Genomic DNA, 21,986 nt, shown 5'->3' on the forward strand with positions numbered 1-21,986 from the left:
TAAAATATATAAGCTAAACTTCTTATCAATAACTTAACACAAATTTAAACTACAGATGGAAAGTAAAGATGTGATGAATTGGAAAGGTAAAAACATGTAATATATATTAAAGAATGTAAGTCTTCGACCACTATACAATATGAATAACATATATTACATACAAATACAAAAATGGAAAGTATCGAATAGAAAATATTACAAGTTAGGGGAAACTAGAACATGGATTCTTCTCTACCCAGAATCTAAACTTTCACGTTACAATTTGATTGAATAAGAAGAAGAAAACCTCTTTACAGATGGTAGAAAGATTATTCCTTTCCACCTCTCTCTAGGGTTTGGCCTATTTAGATTGTCCTTGTAAATAGTGTAGAAGAAGGCTTTTTATAGACAACTTTTAGGCTGGAAACTATTTCTTTCGTTGTGTCAGTGCCTAAAGTAGCCTCTGTCAACAGGTCACATCACTCCAACTGCGGCTTTTGTCTTATATCGAACTTTTTCTCGCAATATGGCCTTCTCGTCTAATTTTCGCGCAAGTTTCCTTGTGATTCGCTAGCTTCATCTTTTGTTCATAAACATGCATTAAAACAATAAAAACACAGTAAAAGAGGCATGAGAGCTTATGTAAGGTGCATTTCCAAATATTTATAGATTTTCAACATAAGCTATGCGTTTTGACAATTTTACTATGCATTTTGACTTCATTATCTATTTGAAAGGCCATAGTAAGTTGTATTTCTACAAGTTATCTATAACTAAGTTGTAACAGATCACTTGGCCCACGATTTGGACAAACTGATAAGGTCTTACGCTTCACCAAATGTCTATGATTTCAACAGTGGGTTAAGACCCTAAGTTTGGCGAAACTGTGCGGTTTGAAATCAAACTCATAATGTTGTAAATAATTAACTAAATATGCAATGAATAGAGAGATACAGAAAAATGAGAGAATCATAAAAAGAAAACATCAATAACATAAATTGACTTTTAAGCCTATCTCGTTATAGAGTCAATATTACAAATCAATGTTATAAAATACACAAATGGAACACAGAAAAGTGAAGCAAGTTGTAGAGTATCAGTGTTCATACTCTTTGGCTCTGAGTTTTTGCCTTTACACGGAGGGGAAATAGAAGGGAGAATCTCTCTCTCTTCAGACTTTTACCTAAAACAGAGACAAAATAGAGGAAGAAGGGTTCTTGCTGTCTGCAACAAAGTCTGCCAAAATTCACACTCCTCCAATGAAGAAGAAACTTCTTATTTATAGGCAAAACATGATGTGACAAGACGGTATGGGCAGCAGACAACATGGGCACTAATAAATTCTGATAAAGCTAAGTTGCTGCAACAACGGTTCTTTATTAGCTTTATAGGTATTCGCACCTGTTGCAGGGTTACATGCCAACCACTTTTGTTTGCTAGTGCTTTTATGTCGCCTAGTCTAGCTACAATGATTGCTAGGTTGGTTCTTGTACATCCTTCTCGCCTGACATTATCTCGTCCGACTGTTCTTTATCTCACCTAAAATCCTGAAATAAAACACTAACATGCGATTAAAAAAAAACATACGACTCTTTTGTAGTTTGCAATGCACAACCTAATACAAAATGGAATGAAATTTGAAATGAACCTAGAAATAATTAATAAAAATCTCAAAGTACATAGATTAGATTATGTTGTTTCATTTCAGTGGAGTTATGCGTCATAGTAGGAAAACCTGAAAAACAAAAGCTTGTTAACAAAATGGTTTAGCTGCAGATCTCGTTTTCTTAAAGACGTTTCGCGACTCTCCTCGAATGTGAAAACAGATGTGAAGTGCCCCGTCGTCCCCAAGATAAAGCAGGCTCTAATTCGTCTATGGAACCAACTAGTATACTAACACTCGCTAGATACTTAGTTGCTCAGAAAACAAGATTAAAACAAAAACATAAAAGGAGGGAGAGAACACAAAGTAGAAAGTGAGAGGATAGAAATTTGATTTTTCATTTTTATATCAAAATGAGAAGAATGTGTGCCATACATATAATGGAGCAAAACGTAACCGTTCAACGTGATAAATGGTGTAACGATCAAAATGATCAAAATAGTTCAATAACAGTTGAAATATTTGTAACATTTGTATCGGTAAAAAAATTTCATCAACAATCCCCCACTTAAAGAATTTTTAGAGAACATTTTCTTTTAGCAATATCCATCTCTGTAATATTGTGCTTAAGCAAAGGTGTTTTACAACTTAAAATTTTACATAGTAACAATGATTTAGAATATTGTGTAGTAACCATTGGTTTTGAACTTTACCTCTAACAACATTGCACACACAGTATTATTCTAATGAATTTCTAAATGATCCTACATTAAAGCATTGCATGTATATCCCAGTTGAGTGGATGCTCTAGAGAATTTGCCTAAAATTTCATAGGAAATGTCGCTCACTTCCACATCTACAAAGGTGAGTCTAACAAGACTACCCCTATACCTAGGTACTATACTTGATATCAAGTATAAAATTCATTAAGAACTAAGTTCAACCTTTTCATTTGTTTCAGAATATCATACTAATCACTGTATCATAAGAATGAAACTCCTAGGTGTTTTAGCATGATTCTTTTCTTATCACTTGTATTAAGTTATTACCCATTCAACTTGTTTCTTAGGATTTCCAGTCTTTCAAGTTGGATTTACCTCATAGGTGATTCAGTTTTCTATATGCTTGAGTTGCATTCTTTTTAATTTTTTGAAAACTTTCTTTCTAGCTAGTCCTTTCGTCAAAGGATATGCCATGTTATCACCAGTCTGTATGTGATCCACTATTACTGCACCAATAGTGAGAAATTCTCTAATGGTACTGTGTTTACGACGTATTTATCATCTTTTGCGTTTGTAGTAACAATGAAAAATAAGCCCGACCCAGATGTGCACGCTTCTCATCTGTCGGCTCAATCACTTGTATATGAACCTGAATTTGGAACATCAACCAACAAGTATGAGTTATTAAACCTTAAATCCTAATGTGAAGGTGGAAGAACAAAAGAAACCAAAACATACCATTTGTGACCCGAAGATGTGTGACTTAATCACCTTCAACCTAGGTGAGTAAGTGCAACTCTATCGCATGATGTGTGGTATCACATAATGCAAATCCCTATTTGATATGCAAATAATTGACATTGATTATCTAAAGCATAGAACAAGTAATTTTCAAGCTAAGCTTTCCAGTAAACTTAAAGAGTTGCAACGCTTGGTACTTCAAAAGTTATTTGGACACTCAAGAGTCATAATGAATCTAGAAATTTAGATTCATTCACATATTTAATGAATTATGTACTTATTTAATATTATGTGTTTTAATTTAATGTTATGTGTTTTAATTTATTATAGTAGTTGAAAAAGGCATAAAATTAAATGTTGTGTGTTTTTGTTTAACATTTTTAATTAGATAAATAGAATTGTAGTTTCCACATTTTTGGGAGGAAAATATCAATATTAAAAAGTTTGTGCTTATTCAACTATTTTGATGTTATCTTTTCAAATCTTGCTTTAGATTTGATGTAAAAAATCAAATCATTAGATTAGTCTTGATCAAGCTAATTCTGGAGTAAGTTGTCTTAAGATCTAAGAGTGACCATTATAGATTCTAGGTTTGATCTAAGTTAGCTTTATTTGTGAGTTTTTGCCAGGATCCTAGAAGGACCTTTAGCTTTGCATCAAACAAACATAGTGAGCGCTTATCACTATTGGCTACCCACTTACACAAGCGCATATTGATGAAATTGTCAAGATTCATCGAAGAAAACCACATCATTAACTTAAAATCAAGTTCTACATTCAACTACAATAGAAAACCAACTAAATATTTTTTTACCTGAGGTCCACTTCAGATTTCAAAGAAAATACTATAAGATAACCTAAAATTCAAATCTAAACTGTGAAATTGTTCAAAGTAAATCAGATTCACAAATTTAAGCTTAAGAATGACTTCCTAAAATTTTGGGACAAAAAATCAGATAAATCTCTTCAATTTTGGGAGCAAACACATTCCATCTCGGCCGAAATGAGCATTGGGTTTAGAGTTTTGAGAATATATAACATTCAAGCATCCAAGGATATTTTGGTCATTTGAAAATATCCTTTATTTTGAAATTTAAAAATAAAACCTACAATCTCGATGACGATCTCGGGCCAGATGAACCAAGAAATTACGTTGAAATAGTTTTTTTAAAATTTGAGAAGAATCTCTATGTCGAGGTCCAAGTTTCTTTTTTAAAGTGTGCAACATTCAAAATGTAAAACTAAAAGTGTGCAACATTCGAAATGTAAAACTAAAAGTGTGATATTTCTAAAAAAATTCATCCATAAAAGCATATAGTAGTGTATATTGGTCTATTATAATAAGTCGTGATATTTTATTATATTTGTAAATATTTTAAAAAGTTTTATTAGTTAAAATAACACAAAGAAGCACCGAAATGGTAATTTAACCTAAAAAAAAAGAAGAAGAAGGAAATAGGCATAAAAAAATGTGTATATGATTCCATTGTTTAATTTGTCGGTATTTCCCTCCCCCGCCCACTTCATCCTCTCCCTCTTCTTTCAGTTTCCCTCTTCTTTACAAAATTCCTCATTTCTCTTCTTCGCTGATCTCTCCCCTTTCTCAATCCTCATTCCTCACAATCCTTCCGCGCTAAAATGGGTAAATACATCAACAAATCCAACCTCACTGCCCACGTCCCACTCATGGACGTTTTTTCAAATCCCACCACCACCACCACCGTCCGGACCAGAGCCGCTTCCAAATCCCTCGCATTGCAGAAACTTCACAAATCGTCTCTTCCAGACCCCACTTCTGACCTCTCCTTCTCTTATCTCCAGCTTCGAACTCGCCGCCTCGATAAAACCGAGACCTCTCTTGGGGCTTCCACCAAACACGTCTCAAAACCTAAGAAATCTGCTCGGAATCCTAAGCCTCCCTCCAGTTTGGATGGTGAGACCCAGAGTTTTGGTTTTGTGTCTCAGATTGAAGATTTGGAATTCCATCTCCCCAGAAGGTACGTTTTTATGTGTTCTGTTGCTTCACTTCTGATTCTGAATCTGAAATTAGTTTATGGTAAATTGCGAATTTCATTGATTAATGCTTGTTTCAAATTTGAAATTTTGGCAACAAATTTAGAGAACAAATGTGCAGATGTATGTATAGATACAGAACAGTTCATAACTTATGAAATCTGCCCTAAACTTTTGAACTTTCTTCAGTATGAACTTGGGCTTCTTTTTGACATTCTGGCCCTATGAAAAGGCAATGGTTAGGGGTGTAGAGATAATATGAGGGTTTTTTTCCCCTTACACAATTTAATCATACATGCACCAAAACAGGGGAATTTATTCCTGTTTATTGGTTTAGAATTTTGTTCTTGTTCAGATCAATAAGTTCATATGTTTGGGTTGGCATTTGTTTTGCTGCTATATGTTATTGAAGTTTTGTTCTGCCTTAAATTTTGCAATAAATTTGGTCTATCCTTTTGCATTTAGAAGCTTCAAAATTACTGGGAAAGCTCTCTATAGCTTTGCAGTGTCTTGCCAAAGATTGTATTTATTTTGAGGTTGAAACTATCAGCTATACATCCGACTTTAAGAGCCTGAGCCTAACATAATCGTAGATTAGCTAGTAAGACTTTTACTCATTTCCTTTATATTGGAGTTTCAAATCTTCTCATTTCCACATTTTTTCGTATTAAAAGTAAATAGGACTTATTGAGAAAATATTGATGAAGCCTTCTTAAAGAAGAAAGTTACGATTATGTATTTGCCCCTAACGGGTTCAAACCAATTTCTGCGAAAATATAAAGCAACTTGATTAGACTTCATACCTAAAATTAATATCATATGATTAAACCAATAGGGACATTGTAGAATATGCTAAACTTATATGCGAATTGAGATTGAGAAGAGGATTTTTTAAAAATTAATTTCTTAATATTTTTGTTTCTTTTTCATGATGTTAGTTGAAAGGGTATTCAAATTAGAAACTTTATGATATTGTGTTATTAGAAACAATTATTTGGTTTTCAGAACATCCATAAAGTCAATGAAACCATTTACATTTGCAATGACATATCATTTTCATGGGGCCTAGACATGTCTTGGTGTATCATGGGATGCCTCTTCTTTGTTGATAATGCTTTCTCAAGTTAACATGCAGTTATTACAATTTTTTTTTTTTAGTATTCTGCTGCTGCCAGTTGACGCTGATTTTGTCCTATTAGATTCATTGTTCCTTTGCCACAAACTTTATGCATTTGTTATTTACTCTGTATACTGAGATCTGGCATAAATAGGGATATACATAGGCCCCTTCGGTGATACTTTTTAATATCTTTTCTTTTTTTAAAAAAAAAAAAAGTTTTAGTATTTGAATTGCTGATTTAGGTTTTAAAAATGTAAGATTATTAGTTTCTTCTTATTTTCATCCATTCTTTTTGTTTTGATTTTGTTTTCCCAGAGACTTAACTACTTCATAGGGATCAAATTGAAATCAAACACAAACTCTAAGCACTAAAATAATAGTTTAGGTCTTGTTTGCTAACCATTTACTACTGTTTTTAAAATTAGGCTTTGATTTTGGAAGCACTTCTAAAATGTAAACGAAAACACATGGAAATTAATAGATGGAAGTGATATTTATAGGCATAATATTCAAAATCAAGATTCAAATAACAAATGGTTACCAAACAAAGCCTTAGATTTTTGTTTTCATTTTTCATTTTAAAAAGATGTGGCTAGAGTTTTAACCACGTTTTCAAGAAGTAAATACGAGATTGTATCTATAAACATACAAGGTGACTATTTAAAAATAAAAACTAAAAGCAATTATAACACGGGTTTTCAATTTCTGTGGATTTAAAATCATTACTCAATTTCTTTTGTACAGGAGCACAAACGAAAACACAGCAGGCAGCAGAAACCCCTGTTCCCGTACACAGTACAGTAGTGACAATGCAACTAATAGTATTATTCAAAACAATTTGCAAATCCCAACAGCACATGAGATGGAAGAGTTCTTCACCTCTGCAGAGCACCAGCAACAGACATCATTTATGAACAAGTATTTATTCTGCTCAAATCCATTTAAGTTATTAAGTTCACTGGTGATTTAACAAACATAGTGTTAGCATCACGAATGTGATGGATACCAAGCAGATAAAGTGTTTGATGGTTATGAAAAACTTTCATACAAATCTACTGAATGATTATGCAGGTACAATTACGATATTGTAAACGACAAGCCTCTCGATGGACGATACGAATGGGTTGAACTCGTTCTTTGAGCTTCTCGAGGAATGCAGGTTGCTATAGACAAGGAAGTGGTGGGAAGAGGAAAGATTAAAAAATTGGGACAGCCCCCAGTTGGATTTCAAACTATCTGTTGTGTATATTTGAGAGAGGTGGAGAATTGCGGACATGAGTTTGAAAAAAAGGGAAGTGTCCTGTGTCCAACAGAATGAGTGAGTACAAAGGGGTAAGGGGGTCCTTGTAAAGGGACACTGCTCACTTGCTATCTGGGGTGGGGTCCTAGGGAAGTCCATTATCAACTCTGTCTTTTTAACTTACCTCATTTGCCTGTTTGGGAAAAGAGGAATTTTTCTTCTCTTTTTGTTTTTTTCTGTTTTGTTAAAAGAAAAGTTTGAGGTGGTGTTGTGTTGATAACATAGGATGCTAGTTTGGAGTTTCAGTGCTTCTTCATTGTATTTACCCTTTCAAGGCCATATCTTTCTTTCATCAAACATTTAGTTTTCAGTTGTAATGTTATCTCTCATCTGGATTCTCTCTATTTATGGGATCTTACCGGTGTAGGTTATCGGGCTTGATAATTAATTAGTCTTATCTAACCACAGTTTTTGTTACTAATTTTTAAACTAAGGCAATTAAAATTAGTGGTACATTCGTTTTAAGTTAATATGTCCTTCAAGAATTGAGGAATTATTCGAGTGAGTTGCAGAAGAAAACGTAGAATCCAATGGATTGAAAAGCTCTCAGAGAGGAGACTCTTAGAAATCAACTGATACCATATTAAGATGCTCTTACAGTAAATTGACTTTGCTTGTATTAATCAAAATGTGAAATTTTATAGGTTTTACATAAATTTCTATTTCAAGATAAATTTAAAGTATTAAATAAATATTCTGAGTGTTAAAAAATTTGGTATAAAAATTGAATTAAAAAAAGAAAAAGAAAACGAAAGGAATGATATAAAAGAGAGAAATGGGGAATGCAAAAGGGTGAGTAATAAAAGTGTGAAATTGGTAAATTAACAATCATGGAGATATGAATGCGAGCACTGAATAGACAGTACAATGGTAGACCAAATAATTGGATTCTGCATTCATTACTTTCAAGTTTGAATCTCACGTTTTCAAAAAAAAATATAATTTCTTTTTCTTTTCTTTTTCTTTTTTTTGAAAAGTTGAAAAAATTACATTTTTGTCCCTAAATTTCTTGTGACAAGTTTGTTTTTGCCTTTAAATTCTTTTAAAATGTACACACTTTTAGGTATGAATTTTGAGAATCTAACCAATGAAAAGAAAAGAGAAAGGTTGTTTATACAAAAGTTGGATGACAACCTTGTGATGAGTGGATGAGTTATAAAATGTGTTTGTTTGTTTGAGCCTTTTCATGGTTGAAATGTTTTTCAATTAATTCACGACAAATTAAGAGTAAATTTGCTTTTGTATTAATTCCTTGATTTAAATTCTATATTAGTTTCTAAATTTTGTAGCATACATTAGAGTGTGGATTATAGCAAAGGATCAACATTAATGATTGATTACCTCTTTACTCTTCAAGATCCTACTTCTAAACATTGAGTTCATACAGGATGATTAAGAAGATAAAGCTAAGTATTTGAGTTATGGGAATTGGGAGGATTTCATGGGTTAAGTTTAATTTTGTAAGCATTTTTGTAGGGAACTCTTGTTCACTTATTTTGTACAATAAGCAGTGGGTTTCACTTTTGTAAGGTATAGAGGTGGGTTAGTGGTTGATCTTCATATCTATGTAAAAATTCTCTCATTTAAATGGATCGAGAAATTTTATATAGAGACACTACATAACCAACACTACAAAAATATTAATTAATTTTAAAAATTAATTAATTTAATATATTACAATTATTCTTTACGAGTTTTCATATTTTGAAATATATAAAGTAAATATATGAATTTAAAAAAAAAATTCTTCGTAAAATATTGTTGAGAGAGTGAAAGTTGGTTAGATAACAAGTGGTAGTAAATCAAATTATAGTTTTAGAAAATCAAATTTTCAAATGTCATTTATTATAATAATAATGGATTAATTGACTTTTATCGTAGAATGTGTTAATTTTTTTTTACGTTTGCAGAGAGTAAATTAATGAATGACATTGGTGAGTTTTCCATTTAAAGAAAACATCATTCATATGCAATATTCATCCATATCTTAATTATTAAACTTTCAAAAAGTTGGATGACTTTGATATATTTATAATGTAATTAAGATTTATATATTGTTATATTTATTTTACCTCAATCCAAAAAGATAACAACAATTTTGTATTGACATAATTGAATAAAAAATACAGTGTGATGTTTATATTTGGATTTAAAATGAAATTTTTATCCTCATACATAACAAAAACCAATAGATAAAAGTAAGTGACGTTGCAAAAGTAACAAAAAGAAATTATAATAATAGAACTTATGTCATTCTATTTTCTAAATTGTAAAAGCAGCAAATTTAAAAGTTAACTCTATGATTACTGTCTGAAAGCTCTTCGATAGTCCTATGACAGTCGTCTGATATCACTAATTTTGTCATATTCACAATATACAAAAAATAGGTGTTATGAGCTTTTTTTTCTAAATGTTTTTGTCATTTGATGCATTTTTCCTAAAAATAAAGAAGAAAATAATTTAGAAAACACATAGTCAAAACATTTATTTTTTTAAACATAATTGAGTTAATACGGATGGAAAACGGGAATATGCACAACGAAATAAGGATCAAACTTTTTTTAGCTTTTGTGGGGAAAAAAGGAGTCTTTTTGGTTTTATTTTGCAATCCCTAATTACAAAATCAAATCTCACCACAAAAAACGAAGAGTTCTCTTTTCCATTTGCACTAAAACCATTTCTAAGCAAACTACATGAAAAGCATGTAATGGGCTTCCTTCATCTCAATACTTGGCATTCCACTAACTATTATTGGGTTAAGTGTCTTGCATGCATGGAGCCACTTGCAAATCACATGAATGTGATAAGCTTGTCAAATCTAAACAAATGTTATTAATTAAATTAGTCTAAGGGCAATATAGTAATTTGACATTTAAATCAAATTCAAAGTTTGACTTTTCAAGTCGAAAGTCAACATTTTGACTTTTTACCATTTTATTCGTCTTAACTAATATCAATCTTTCGAACATGAATTCACAATCATTTTTTCGAAATTCAAATCATATTTGAATATAAAATTTTCCCTATAGCAAGTCACAGTCACTTCTTGTCATTCGCCAACTTTCCTCTACCTCTACATTTGCTTGAAAAATTAAACATATAAAAAGTGAGTATAAACATATACTCAGTAAGGGACCCAATACTAGTCCTGCTAAGTGTCTGTTAACTTTCTATTAGGATTTTGTAAGGAAATACTCCAAAACTATCATGCTTTCGAACATATGCACTATCTAGTGATCCTGTAGAGACATATCTGAGCTCTTGGTGAATCTGAAGGAACACCTAAGAGAAACCAGTCTTCGATGATCTTGAAGAAAAACTTAAGAAATCAGGTTGTAAGCGACCCCATCAGACCACTCATAAAACATATCACAATATACTAGTGATCTCGTTGAACTCATGCTGTCATAAAAAGGTGGTGATTCTGAGGGACACCCATATGGGTATGACCCTAATAGATAGAGTTAACAGAATACTCATGCATAGCAACATGTCATAACATAATAACATGACATGAATATCAATTATAACGTCTTTATCATGCGATTAGTATAACATGCATCATAACATATCAGTCATATTGATCATATCAAAACATATTAGTCATATTAGCGATATCAGTCATCCATATCGATCATCCATATCAGTCACATTATGCATCTCAGTTACATCAATGCATAATGGAAAATACATGCAGACTTTTAACTTCATATTCAAAGGTCTAGTACTAAAATTTCTTACCTCGAGATTAGCTAAAACAATAATTCCTTGGTTGACAACCAATCCCCAAATTTACCCAGTCTCAAAGTTGAGGTTGAAACCAATTCAACCTTGATTGGAAAAACTTCATAGCTCAAAACGTCCAACTAACATTTAGCCAAATGAACCTAAGGAAAATAATCCCACTTTAAGATAATTCAACTTAATCCAAAAATAAATTTTCTTAAACCAAAGATAAATATTTGATGGACATACCTGAAACCCAATCAAAACTCATACAAAAAAAAAAATTGCTCAAATGATAGCAAAATTGGTTTGGCTTGGGAAAGTAAACCAAATGACTTAGGCGACTCAGGTGAGAAGAAGAAATGGCTCCGATGGCCTAGAAGAACTCACGCGCAGCTGATGGAGGAAGGATTGCCTTGCTCTCAGCTCGATTTGGAGGGATTTGGCTTAGATCTAATACACGGATTGGACTGAGACAGAGATAGATGACCAGCGGAATGATGACCGTTTGGTTTTACTTGAGGCAGAGAGAGAGCCGACGAACGGAGGAGGAGATGACTCACATGCAGACCAATCGACACACGCAAGACGGAGCTATCTATGACTTGGTGAGCCTTGGTATGGAGAGACGACGGACGAGGAACGCTTTGCCTAGGCTTGCAACGACGGGCGACGTCGTCTAACTTACGTGGAGCAGCGAACGTCGACAACGGTGTACTTTGCGGTGTGATGCACGACGACCGACTATGGCAAATAGAGAAGAGGAAGAGTTTCTTTTCTCTTTCTTTTGATTCCACGCAGAACGAGGTCTAATATAATAATAATAATTAATATTATTATTATTATTAAAGCTTTTCCTTTTTACCTAATCATTTTATTTTCAAAATAAATCCAATTTTTTTTCTTTCCTCATTTAGTTCTCATTCAATCAACTTTTACCATTTTTCCAAAATAAATATACTTTTAAAAGTAATTATATTTTCCACCATATAATTATTTTCCTTTTTCTTCAAATATTTATCTTTAATCTTCTTCTTTCTAAAATACAATATTTTTTTGGGGAATTTTTAAAAATAGTAGATTTTACAAAATATTTACAACTCATAGAAAATTCTATCACTAATAGTCATTAATATGCTATAGCAAAAAGACTATGAGTGATAGAATCTAAAATTTTGTTATAGCTTGTAAATATTTTAATTTATTTTTCTATGTTTAAAAATGACTCATATTTTTTCTTAAATAATTATATTTTTCTGGGACATTTTTAAAAACAGCAAAATAATCTAAAATATTTACAAGTTATAGCAAAATTTTAGATTCTATCACTATAGCATATCAATGCCTATTAGTAATAAAATTTGCTACAGGTTGTGAATATTTTGTAAAATTTGCTATTTTTGAAAATTTCTTTTTTTCATAATAATAATTATTATATATATATACTTATATAATTATTAAATCTTCAACAAAAATTCATTCTTCAATTTAATTAAATAACATCCAAATTATTTAATAAATTTCAATTTCCATAAAATCAAATAATTTTCACAACTTTACTTAAACTTGGTAACATACAATTAAGTCAAATTCTTAACAAACACCACAAATTCAAATTCTCTAATTAATTAAATATTCATCCAACAAATATCTAATTAATTTCAATGTTCACAAAATCAAATTATTCTCATTATGTGAAATCAAAATAACGCCCAATAAGTTAATTCTAGTTAAACAAAACTAAGATAATTATCTCAAAAAATTATCTGAGTTTTTGTTGCCTTAGACAGGTTCGGTTTGATTTTTTTGTTTATCTTGTTTTGTTTTTTTAGTTTAATTTATTTTTCCTTGTGCTATACCACATTTTACATTTTACCTTTTTTATTGTTCATGTAAGGAATAACTAATAATTTTAATTTAACTTCAATCAAGGGATGTTTGTTGTATAGAACAATTTTGAAACGAAAAAAAAGGTCACAGGTCCACAATGAAAAATACCAAAAATGTCTTGGGATTAATTGACATCCAACGTGCTTAATATATTTAGGAAATGATCGTTTAGATTTAATCGAAACGATTTTTTGTAAGATTCTTTGGTTTATGTTCATTTACATTTGGCACGATAATTTGATCGTTTAAATTTTGGGTAGCCTAGTCTAAACGATTTAAAGATTTTTTGGTACACGATCTTTTAGATTTGATCGTTTAAATTTCAGTAGTCAAATCTCAATGATTTTTTTCAAGATTGATCATTTAGATTTGATCGTTTACATTTTGGTAGCCAAATCTTAATGAAATTTTTCAATATTTTTTGGTATACAATCTTTTAGATTTGATCATTTAAATCTAATATTTTTGGTATACAATCTTTTAGATTTGATTGTTTAAATATGGGTAGTCAAATCTTTAGGTACATGATCGTTTAGATTTGGTTTTGGTAGACGGTAGTTTTATATTTGGAACACGTTCATTTAGATTTGGTACAAGATCATTTAGATTTAGATATTTTTTAGTACACGACCGTTTACCTTTGACAATTGAATATCCCAACGATTTTTTTCACCATCTTTCTTTTATATTTGACACATAATCTTAAACAATCAAATAACAGTTTAAAAAAAAAAACACCATCTTGAACCAAATAACAAATTGAAAAAAAATAACAGAAGAAGAGAAAAGACGATGAGAAGGAAAAAGAAAAATTGTAGAATAAAGAATACGAAAAGGAAAAGCAAATGAAAATATAAGCTAGTCGAAAAGAAGGATGTGTTAAGACATCCGACTGATGCATATGGTTGAAGCATTTTGATCGTGAATTTCCTTGTTTTACTTCAGATTCACATAATGTTCTTTTAAAATTAGCTTAAGATGTATCAGTTCCAAAGAATCATTACTGCGGCGTCCTGACTTATGCATTCTCGACACCGTACTAATGGTGCACAAGTCTTAAGTTCCTCTCCCAATGTGGTTTTCCTGGCCATGCCCCCAACGACCAGTTAGTAGTCGACATAACTATTTCCAACACGTTTTGGTATATAATCGGATGAATCTATGCATCCAGAGATCCCCAAATTTTTGTATTATAATACTGATGTCACCTTTCACCCAGACCTTTCTTTTGTTGGGCTTGGTGCTGCTACGTGGGATGCTGGAGGACTGTTGATTGCTGCCTTGGCTCAAGTGCATCATGGGTCTTTCCCGACTGAAGGGGGAGAGCTTTGGGCTTGGTGCTGCTATGCGGGATGAGTGTATTGCTCTGATTGCGAGGTTAATTAAATATTGTTAGCCTTTTAGTTGGTTATCCCCTCGTGATTGTAATCAGGTTGCTCATAAATTGACAAATCAGGCTATTGTGGAATTCGTCTACAGATTTTGGGACTATTGAGTTCCTAGCTCTCTTGGTTTTCTAATATTGTTGAGTCGGAAATGGAGTGACGCCTATTTGTTTTCTGAAATTTAATATATATTGTTCCTTTTCCTAAATCTTCTTTTAAAACTTTAATTTGAAGAAAGAATTATCCATCATCAAGCCTAGGAGAAGTTACTGGATGAAACCACAAGAATATGATAGTTATTAAATACAAAATTTGAAAATTCACATGCCCTCTCCATAACATCCTTCCTTCTAATACAAATTTATGTTATATCTCTCTTGTACATCCAACGATGTACAACTATCAACTATATATTAGAGTGGTATATCATCCAATAACTTCACCGCCAACATGCAAACATTATGCATTAATTATCATCTACATACATCAACCATTAATGAGGCAGCAAGTTTTGAAAGGGACTCAATAACTGTCCTCTGTTTGGCTACAGGTTCAACAATATCTTCATTAGGAATTGAAAATCTCACTTTCAAATTAGCCAACCGAGGAGCACTCCCAGGCTTTCTCATGCAAGATCTCAACGACGTCGTTGTTTTCCATTTTCTATAACCACCGCCACGATCATTTTCGACATCCTCCCTCGACATGTCGGTGCTAGGCACACTGCCACATTTGTAACAGTCATGCACATGCGAAGAAGAATACCTCACGGTTGATCTCTTATTGCCAACACCATGTGGAGGCAACATTGACAACCACCACTCAACATGAGCGTTTTTCCTATTCCTTATTCCGTCGACTTCCCCCAATGGCTTCGACTGGGATCTACGGAGATGAGTTAGGTGCTTTGGAGTTGTTCCCGCATTTGACCTCAAAGGTAAGGATGGCCTCGAGAAAGAGCGAGATAGAGGGGACGACAACAGCGACGGCAACGAGCCATCGGGTGGATGGTTGGTCTTCAAGAGGCGATGGAGGGTTCGTTTAGGGACAAGAAGGAATACTTTTCCAGGGACTAAAAGGGAATCAGACCTCACAACAATCCATGGATATTTAAAGACATCAGGTCTTGTGATGCAAAACTTAGGATATTTTTTTAGGACTTCAGAGGCAAGTATTGGTTTGGTATAAGTCTCAACGTGTTTTCCTGGATGAATTAACTTTAACACACCCTTTTCTGTTCCCGTTGTTCTTCCCATTTTATTATTATTTTTTTCTTGGGAATACTTTGGATTAGAAAGACAGAGAGTTGGGGAAAAGGGGAATGCATGAAGGGTTGAAGGTTGGATTTTATTTATGATGTGGAAACAAAAAGACAAGAAAATATGAGATGATAATTCTTATGTTGTGAATCTTTGGTAAATGTGATTTATTTTGATTGGAAATTTCAATTTTTTGGTGATATTATATCTCATTGTACATGGCCATGATTGAAACTTGGAGTTATTTGTGGAAAAAAAATCTTTTTTGTTGTGTAGTTTAATGAATATTCTATATCTAACCCTAAAAGCTTACAACCACATTATTATAACCAAACTTTATTTCTAATTTTTTAAATATAGTTATGGAATATATGGACAATTTTCAAATATTCTAAAAAATTGCCAATTTTTTAATTATAATACTCAAAATCTTTTAAAATTTTAAATCACGTCCTTATGCATTTGATTTAATTTAAGTGTTTACAATATAAAAAATATGTATAAATATCAGTAGATAAATGGGTGATGAAATAGACATAGGCTAAGAGTTAAAGAGTCTCAGAAAAGCTACACACAACCACACTTCAATAATATGATTTGACTGAAGAGTAAAATTATAGATTCGGTCCAAACATAAACTTAATTATGAAGTATTGAACCAATAAAAAAATGTGTTTTAGTATTACTACTTCTGATAACAGGATAGATATCCTTTTCAAAATTTACACACCATCTTAATTCTTTTAACATTTAGGTCACAACCAAGGACTAAACTATAGAAACAAAAAGAGAAAGAAAAAGGGTCAATCTAAACACATAGATGGGTAAAGTAAACTAGAGAGTTAAAATGATTGAAAGAGTTTCATAAACAAAAGCAGCAGAAAATTGAGGATCTATGGCTGACATTTGGAATATGATAATTGATATGCTTTGTAAATCACCATGAATTATTGTAGGTTTCAAATTAATTTCTATGAAATGATGTAAAACAGTGCTTAGTAAATTTCAACTTAAACTTGAAAGATAGGGTTATAAAGTTGTTTGGTATATAAATAAAAAATATCTTATTTTTAGATATGTAATAACTAAAATAGACTTTCTAATATTAACTTCTTTTTTCTGTAATTTAAAATTTAAAATCAGTATTTAGTGTGATAATTGAAATGGTTGGTTATATATAAATTTCACATATTAAGGAAAATAGTTTATTGTTGAAAAAAATTCATATTGTATACTTTTTTAAAAATATCAATGTATTCAACTTATTAAAAATAGAAATTGGGATTTAATCAGTGAAAATAGATAAATATATAAAATAAAAAGAAATTGTTAAAATAGTGAAATGAACAAAATATTTAAGAGCAATATATTTTTTTGTTGGATTTTATTTTATTTTATTGTTATTTTTTTTTAAAAAAAAAAACTCCTAAAATAAATCATATTCTTGAAGTGTAAAATTAAATATAAATATTGATTACAAATTGTTAGGCATCTAATTCAAACCCTACTTGATAGGGTTTATTTATTTAAATAAATGACTATTGAATTTCTCTATCATAAATGATTGAAAAGATTCCAAAGTACTTTTAAAAAGTAATCAAAATTGACATTTTTTAAAAAAAAAATCAAAGAAAACAATGGAATCATTATTCAATTGAAAGGTTATCCAAACTTGGAAAGAAAAATATAAATAGATCAAAAAGAAGAATCCAAATAAAAAAACAAGCAACTTTTTTTTTCTATAAAGAAAAAAGAAAGGAAAGATAATTAAAGGATTTGAATGTGAATTTTGAATTGGACGGATTTTACAAAGCTAGAAAATTAGTCAATTTTCTTTTTTTTTAATTTGACTGAAAATATTGTCTTCTATTAATTTGTCTTTTACAATTCCTTGATATATACCAATGTTGAGCTGTAATATCGTATGAAACTTGAAGGTAAAAGGAAATATAATTAGTGTAATTATGAATAACTAAAAGGAGTCTCTCAACCTAAAAAGTTAACGGATATTAAAGAAGATTGAAATATATATATAATCGCCGACTAATCTTATAATACGTGGATGTCATGACCATTTGTAGGAAATTTATTTATGTATAGATGAATTCATGATCTTAACAAGGTAGACTTCTATAATTGACATTAATAGAGACTAAAAATGCATGATTGTCTATGATATATGTATATCCTTTGAACATAACAACCAATTAATATAAGTAACACGATGACATAATAAAGTTAGGGAAGGCAACATCTCTTTGTTCTTCTTATATATCTATTTAGCTTTATTTGATCTTGTCAAATCATTTCCAATGTCCAACTTCCACATTTAAATACCTAAAATTAAAGGATATCTTTGTTACTAAAAACACCTCTTCTGCTATGTGTATTTATCATATTATTCTATTTCATTTCTTTGTTTTAGTTTTGGTTAATTCGTAGAGTAATGCGTACTCATATCATGTCTCTTCTCAACTTCTCTATGTTTTGGTGAGGAATGTAGATGATTTTGATATGTGGTTTTTGAGGGATGTCGATCGTCTAAAGTTATGGGTGTATCTGTATTATGTTTGATTCATTTTTGCTGCATCATTGGCTAATCTTATAATTAATTAAATCAACTAATTATATATCTTTTCTATGTTCATCGTTATAATTTTTTTATGTTTCATGTGTTTAGAACTTGTGTGTCGTGTGTATCTTAGCTTTTTTCTTTCTAAATAAATTTTTGTCTAGATTTTTCTTCAAAAACAAAGAGAAGCCACTAGAAAAATATAAATAGAGGAGTTATTGGTTAGGCAAATGATTGCAACGAGATCACAATGCTCAAGTGGATAGGTTGTTGAAATTTATGTCATAAAACTTATAGATTGTAAATATAATCCATTGACCGTTATTAATAAAGTGTTATTATGATAATAAATGTTATTGATTATATTATTAGTTTTGTCTTAATAATCCAAATTCTCAATAAACTAATATCATAAGCTATTTGATGAGTCTTGAATAATATGTAGAGACATACAAGAATCAATATTTGAGATCAACTATAAAGGTCTATAGTATAGAGATAAGGCTAGATACCTTATCCTGGTAACACTATATATAGATACGACTCACTTTGTATTTGATACAAAATGCAATGATCCAACGCATTCGTGTAAGTGACATTCGAGTGAAGGTATCCTATGCAATGAGTTTGTATAAGAACGAACCACAAAATAGTAACAACTATATATAACTTTGTTAACTAGTTAGGTTTCTATTTAATTAAGATGACCTAGGTATTTCAGTTTTAATCCTGAGTGTATTATGAACTACTGTTCAAGATGGATTATCTTTTGATTTATACGGATGAAAGTTTCCAAATCGTCGACTCAATATATGCTTATCATTTTGCGGACAAGATCAAGTGGGAAGCTGAGAGCATAATTACACAAGATGAAATTCACTTCTTTCTAACTTTAGAGTAACTAAATTAGTGTTTCCTTAAATGGTGTCTTCGGGACTTTAACAAAGGACTCTACCCTCTCTATGACACGATGAGAGTTTCTATTTATTGATTGGACCATAAACAGATTGTATATTAGAGGAGCACTGGTATTTAAGGATTAGAGGTAATCTAGGGGTAAAACAGTAATTTGACCTAGGTGGTGTTACGAACACTCGTGAATGACTAACTTAGTGTTATTGGTCTATATCCGTGGACACAAAAATATATCTACAATGAAAAGAGTTCAACTGTGAGTCTTTAGTGGAGTGTACACACAATTAACGAATATTGATTAATGTGGTTAATGAGTTTAACCAATTAATCTCACATCAATAGCTTCTTATTTGTAGGTCCATTAAGTCCTCTTTCTAGCTAAGTAATAAAATTTATTTATACTGGTTGTTATTCGAAACCTTCAAATTCACTTTGGAAATTAGTATAATATATGGTGTTATATTATAATATAAATTTAATATTTTAATCAAATTTTATTATATAAATTTAATTTTGGATATAATTCAAAAATAATTTATGAGAGATAAAATATTTGAATGATTTCAAATATTAATTTAATTTGAATTATATTCATATTAAAATTATTGGTTATTGGTTAGGAGAAAAATTTATATTTGTATAAGATTCAAATTTGATTTAAGTTAAATATAAGATATTATGATTTTTTTTCTACTGGTAAATATTCTTAGAAGTTTTTTAATTTAAAATATTTTTCTTTTTCAAAATTGAGTGGAATAAATTATCATATAAATTTTAAAAATAGAAAATTAAAAATAAAATTTGTGTATGATTTCTTTCAAGGGGTCTTTTAAAAATATAACAAAGTGTTAAAATATTTACCCTCTATAAAACAATTTCAAAAACGAAAAGTGCTCACACATCCACAATGAAAAATACAAAAAATGTTTGTGATTAATTGACATTCAGTGTGCGTAATATATTTGAAAAACGATCGTTTAGATTTGATTATTATTTCATACACGATTGTTTAGATTTGAAACAGGTTTTTTCACGATTCTATGGTACAAGATTGACTATTCTGGTACACAATAAACGATTTAATCGTTTAAATTTGGGTAGCTAAATCGAATTTTTTCAAGATTTTTTTGGTTTATATTTGATTGTTTAAATTTAGTCATCCAAATCTAAACAAATTTTTAAAGATTATTTGATACATGATCATTTAGATTTGACTATTTTTTTTAATACGATCGTTTACCAAATCTAAATGATGTTTTTTCAATATTCTTTATATTTGGGAGACGATCTTGATCGACCAATAATATTTTTTTAAAAAAATAGATCTTTTATATTTGGTACACGATCTTCAACCAAATAACAGCTTGAAAAAAATAAAAGAAAAATAATGAAAGAAGAAAGAAAAATGGCGGAAGAAGAGAAGGAAGACAACTTAGAGAAAAAAATCGTGAGAAGAAATAAGATGAAAAGTAAAGACAAATTTAAATTATTAAAAAAAAGTAACTTTCATTGTTATCTGGGTTGTAAATATTTTGACTTATTATTACATTTATGAAAATTAACCTTATTTATATCTTATCACGAGACTTCACCATATCACTTTGGTTGTTGATGAGAAATACTGTGCTGGTAAGATTTTTTTTTAAAGTGGAAAAAAGAAATTTTATTTTCAGAAAAGAAATATGACAAAAAAGAATTATTATTATTTTTAAAATAAATTTGTACTCTTGTATTTTTTTCTTAAAAAATGGTATATTAAATTTCAATACATAAATAATCATATTTTTAATGTACTCAAATTTAAAAATTTTATTGGATTAACAGTTGCACTAAATTTCGTAAATACGATGTCAATTTTGAATACTTTATACGTAAGTTTTTTGTGCTAATAAATTAATTGATATGTTACGTGTAAAAGAAATTATATATATTTTTTGAAATTGATAGAGTAAGTGCAATGTTGGGACATTGTATAGCATTAACAATCGATTTACACAAACAATGACGAACATAATAGCGCTAAAATAAAATGAAATACAATTTTTTTTTTTATATTCTGAATGCAGTTAAATGGTGAACGTCAATTACATCGTACATCAAAATAACGTAAAATTAGAAAAAAAAAACAATGAAAACCAAAACAAAAACGAATTATGCGGTTCAAGCAGACAAAGAATAATAGGATATTTGATTTAGAATTTATGGTTTTGTGAAATTAAAATTAATTAAATATTTATGAATTGAATATTCAATTAATTATTGAATTTGAAATTTTAGCGTGGTTGAATTTGAATTTAAATAAATATTTTTTTGTGTTTATTTAATTAAATTGAAGAGTGAAATTTTGTTAGAAATTTGATACTTATATTTATATGTATACGTAGATATATAAAATTGTTGTGGAAAAATGAAAAGATAACTATATTTGTTAAAATATAATTATTAATGAAAAAATATTTATATTTTTGAAAAAGAGAAAAATTTGATGTGATTGAAAAACTACTTATTGAGAAAGAAAACGTTCGAGAGAAATAGAGAAGAAGAGAAAGAAGGATCGATTATTCCTATTATTTTTCCGAAGGTGAAAATAAGGTAATTTCCTTTCTCTCCCCCAATCAGTCCAAAGTTACTCAAGAAGAGATGAATTCTGACCCAAAAATTAGAAAAAGTGACAGAAATCTACAATATAAATATAAGTATTGAAAAATGGAAGCATGATAAAAGATGAAGAATTTCAAGAGATGACCATATAATATAGCTT

General features: G+C 30.2%; 1 protein-coding gene and 1 long non-coding RNA gene across 2 annotated transcripts; one reads left to right on the forward strand and one right to left on the reverse strand.

Moving 5' to 3' along the window:
- Positions 1–4,527: 4,527 nt before the first annotated feature.
- On the forward strand, positions 4,528–7,831 carry LOC101222390 (cyclin-dependent kinase inhibitor 3). Its single transcript, XM_004139663.3, has 3 exons — positions 4,528–5,042; positions 6,923–7,096; positions 7,250–7,831. Exons 1-3 carry the CDS (start codon positions 4,684–4,686, stop codon positions 7,317–7,319), a joined length of 603 nt encoding a protein of 200 aa, XP_004139711.1. The 5' UTR covers positions 4,528–4,683; the 3' UTR covers positions 7,320–7,831.
- Positions 7,832–10,373: 2,542 nt separating this feature from the next.
- On the reverse strand, positions 10,374–11,993 carry LOC116405041. The gene is made up of 2 exons (XR_004218103.1): positions 11,454–11,993; positions 10,374–11,365 (listed from the first exon to the last, which is right to left on the reverse strand). It is a non-coding gene; the product is annotated as an uncharacterized LOC116405041 (long non-coding RNA).
- Between the last annotated feature and the right edge of the window lie 9,993 nt (positions 11,994–21,986).

This window comes from Cucumis sativus, chromosome 7 (assembly GCF_000004075.3).
Source record: "Cucumis sativus cultivar 9930 chromosome 7, Cucumber_9930_V3, whole genome shotgun sequence".
Taxonomy (NCBI): Eukaryota; Viridiplantae; Streptophyta; class Magnoliopsida; order Cucurbitales; family Cucurbitaceae; genus Cucumis; species Cucumis sativus.